The sequence below is a fragment of the Triticum aestivum genome, chromosome 4B (genome assembly GCF_018294505.1).
Source record: "Triticum aestivum cultivar Chinese Spring chromosome 4B, IWGSC CS RefSeq v2.1, whole genome shotgun sequence".
Classification (NCBI taxonomy): Eukaryota; Viridiplantae; Streptophyta; class Magnoliopsida; order Poales; family Poaceae; genus Triticum; species Triticum aestivum.
The window spans coordinates 241,263,605-241,267,258 of record NC_057804.1 but is presented as its reverse complement, the minus strand read 5'-3'; the positions used below and the strand labels follow the sequence as shown (position 1 = coordinate 241,267,258).

Genomic DNA, 3,654 nt, shown 5'->3' with positions numbered 1-3,654 from the left:
GTGATAGTAAAAACATCTATTCTGAATCTAATTTTTATTATTATAATGTGAGGTGAATCGGACACGACCGATAAAAATAAGACAATTTCTTTTTTGGTTCGGACAAGGCCGTGATCAATCACAATCTCTCCCGTCACTGCCTAGTACAGTACTCTACATAGTAGTATTAAGAAAAAAACGTCAGATTTCTAAAAAAAAACCGTCAGTCATCATCTCCACTACCGCCTCAGATTCTTCTCTGGATAGTTCCCCACCACTCCCTCACAATCTCCTCTGTTCCCCATTCTCTCCACCATAGCCAGCGCTCCCTGGTCAGGCTGCCCTCCCCTTCGTCACCAGCGCGGCCGCTCTCTCACACCCCGTAGGTCAAAGGTTGAATTTTTATCCGCCGCTGATGGTGCTGCTGGGCGAGGAGGCGCTGGAGGCGCTGGATGCGCGTGCGCCGGCGCTGGATCTGCTCCGTCTGGCTCCGGCGACCTTACCCCGTGGCTCCGGGACAGGAAGGCTACCCCGACGACATACAGGTCCGCCCCCTTCTCCTTTCCTCTTGGATTTCTTCTTCTTCCCTTCCCTGAGATGAGATGTACGTTCCTGCCTCACGCACAGAGCAACTGGACTCTATGCACAGCGAGGAGGATGAAGACACCCAGCCATGGATTTTTAGCAGCACTCACTCAAGGAAAAAGTGCGCCACCTCCCGCCTCCCCTCTCTATTTGATTCAATTCTACAGGAGTGTATGCGTGTTCCTCACACCTTGTTGCTCTGTTGGTGTTCGTGCTGGGCTGCAGGAGACCTCAACACGCCAATGGATGCAGCCAGCCTCCAACTCACCACGCACCTGCACCAACTTGATGTAGGGAGAGGAGGAGTGAGGCTTCTCTCACGGGATGACGCCCAGCCATGGGGCAGCAACAATCCAAGGTCAAGCCTCCCTCTACCTCTCTCTCGTTTTGATTTCATAGGTCTGGTTCCCTGATTTTTCTGCTGCTCTAGATTCACTTGCATGCTTGACTGAATCTAGTTGCTCTCAGGCCCTAGTGTTCAATGAGATAGGCATTGCACTGTTTACTAATTTAATTTGCTTGCCTGCAGCCACATGGTCCAGAGATAGAATTGAGATATTCAGACTAAGTTTAATGATTTGCTGGTTATAATTACTGAATTTCGCTTGGTGCTATCACTGTCGACCTCTAGTGCTGAATCAGTTGTACACTGTACTGTTTACCAATTTAATTTGCTTGCTTGCCGCCACATGGTCCAGAGATAGAAATTCAGATATATTGAGACTAAAGTTTAATGATGTGCTGGTCATAATTGGTTCAGTGACTAAATCTGTCCCCAAACTATCAAAATTGTATGTCAAAGCTAAAAAACTATCAAAACTTTGCTTTCAAGATGAGCCTAAATTCAGTAAGATGTGTGCGCAGCTTGCTTTCAAGAATGTTAAACTACTCCATGCTTATTTAAACTAATTCCTCCTACAGGTTGCTGTCAAAATAAGCCTAAATTCAGAGCCTTCGGAAGTCAATTACTTTGAGCCTTTGAGTTAGGAGGTATACCAGTCTCTTTGTAGTTTGCTCTTAATAAACTCTTCCCTTGGCCATGATGAGATGTTTAAGTCTTTCCACTTATCAGTTTTTAGTTCCACTTGAAGCGATGCATATTCGAATACATTTTCTAGTCCTTTGAGCTGTTGAATGAATAAATGAAAAAGTATTAGCATCACAACCGAACAATAACAGAAATCGTGTTATCAAAAGATGGTGTAGTGGGACTAATGACTAACCATAGCGGTGAGGTCTTTGCGGCTCATTCCTGGGCCTAGCGAGTCGAGCACCTGGATGCATCGCTGCCCGGCATTTATAACTGCTAGGTACCAATGGAAGTGTTCAACGTTAACTGGAATGTATATCTGAAAATAGGGTTTTTGTTAGTTTAGGTCCCATCTATACAAACATTTATATGGAACTGAGACTCACCATATCATGTTCCAAATAAGTTATAGCCAATTCAATTGGGGCATAGATAATGAAATTTGATCATCATTACCTTGTGATACAGCTAGCTGTGCCAGTGTTCCGTTATGTAGGCCATCTATTTCCTCACTGGTATTTTTTTTTCTTTTGTAGGCTTCACACCTTCTCTTATTAATCTCATCTTTATTTTTTGCATACCGCTCTCTATCCCTCTGCCTTTTTAGTTCCTTTGGGTCTGCAAATCATGAAACAGTTCAGCAGTTGTAATACTGTATCGAACTTGAGTGACTGGGTTATGATCAATACATGATGTTTGGTTGTTGCTTATATCCTGGAAGGGGGTGTGCGTCCTGACTGGGTTATGATCAATACCTGATGTTTGGTTGTTGCTTATATCCTGGAAGGGGGTGTGCATCCTGCTGGGAGTGGGGGTCCTGTTGGGAGTGGTAGGGCCCATACGAATACGAACTCCTGTAAAAACATGTGAGATCATTATATTTAATGGAGCGCAAGACCATCATTTAGAATATGGAACCAACAACCTCGAAATGTAATGCTGTACTTTATAATAGATTCAATCGCAATTGTCGCTGTCAAGAGGCCTCATGCATAGGGTGTATTTTCTTATGGTCATATGATTTTGAGGGGACATCTTTGTAATAGATTCAATCGCGATTGTCGCTTTCGATCAAGAGGCCTCATGCATAGAGTGTATTTTCTTATGGTCATATGATTTTGACAGAACATTGTGGCAAACTACAAAGATTTGTTTCAGTCATATGTTAGGTCAGTGGTATCAAATTTTCAGTACCATGGGGATCTGCTGAGGATCCGTGGTATGATTTCACTTGCTCATGCACTTTATGATTGGTTTTCATAACATATGCTCACGACATATGGTTCATCTCTTGCATCGATTACATGGACAATCATAGATCCTAGTATGTGGATTAATCATGGTTTCACTATTTATGTAGAACTATGCAGAACAGAAACAGGAGCAATGAACGGATGTCATTGTTAACATCTTCACATGCGTGCAAAGGTGCATGCTGAGGAGTTTGCCGCCGCCGATGCGCAGTCCGGAGACAGTCGCGTCAGTGTGGGCGACGGCGTCTAAAAGATGCGTGCAAAGGTGCATGCCGAGGAGTTTGCCGCCGCCGATGCGCAGTCCGGAGACAGTCGCGTCAGTGTGGGCGACGGCGTCTGAAAGATTGAAGAGAAAGCATGCACCTGTGTTGGCGAGGAGGCTGTCGTCATGGATGTCGTGTAAATTGTTTATGTGATACTCCCTCCGTCCGGGTTTATTAGGCCTCTCAGCATCACAAGCATGTCCCCTTTTATAAGGCCCCCGTTGGAAAGGTGCATGCATGCAACCATTTCATTGGTTGTATTGAAAGCTATTGTTGTTGGTGCCATGGCTGAAAAGTTAATACACTTCATGTGTGCTTTTTCATTGGCTGCATGCATGTGAGAGAGTGCATTGGGAGTGAAATGGAAGAATTAATGTGAGCAAATTACTATGTGTCTTGGTCTAAGAGAAGTTGTCTTTAGGCCTAATAAATCCGGATAGAGGAAGTACTTATACTATTATACATGAACTGAGCACACTTGGTACAAATAGGAGAGTGGAAGGGACGTGTACTACCTGGCACCGCCGAGTTTCTGGTCAGGCGG

At 44.5% G+C, this 3,654-nt stretch overlaps 1 protein-coding gene across 4 annotated transcripts; it reads left to right on the top strand.

Annotated features, from left to right (window-relative positions):
• Positions 1–286: 286 nt before the first annotated feature.
• Positions 287–3,234, top strand: LOC123091901 (uncharacterized). Of its 4 annotated transcripts, none has more exons than XR_006443762.1 (5): positions 287–524; positions 609–685; positions 790–922; positions 2,955–3,022; positions 3,113–3,234. XR_006443762.1 is itself a non-coding variant. In XM_044513517.1 (5 exons), the coding sequence occupies exons 1-5, from the start codon at positions 395–397 to the stop codon at positions 3,193–3,195; spliced, it is 471 nt and encodes a 156-aa protein (XP_044369452.1). In that variant the 5' UTR covers positions 287–394; the 3' UTR covers positions 3,196–3,234. The 4 variants fall into 4 exon arrangements, 3 of the variants coding, with proteins under 3 accessions (XP_044369452.1, XP_044369454.1, XP_044369453.1); XM_044513517.1 differs by having other exon boundaries at positions 629–685; XM_044513519.1 differs by lacking the exons at positions 2,955–3,022; positions 3,113–3,234 and adding an exon at positions 1,486–2,103 and having other exon boundaries at positions 629–685.
• Positions 3,235–3,654: the final 420 nt, after the last annotated feature.

Excerpts from the sequence above, each read along its gene's own strand:
- LOC123091901 (XM_044513517.1), top strand. The coding sequence starts at position 395 with ATGGTGCTGCTGGGCGAGGAGGCGCTGGAGGCGCTGGATGCGCGTGCG. Across the intron at positions 525-628 it reads GCTACCCCGACGACATACAG|CGAGGAGGATGAAGACACCC; the intron begins GTCCGCCCCCTT and ends CTCTATGCACAG. Across the intron at positions 923-2,954 it reads TGGGGCAGCAACAATCCAAG|AACTATGCAGAACAGAAACA; the intron begins GTCAAGCCTCCC and ends CTATTTATGTAG.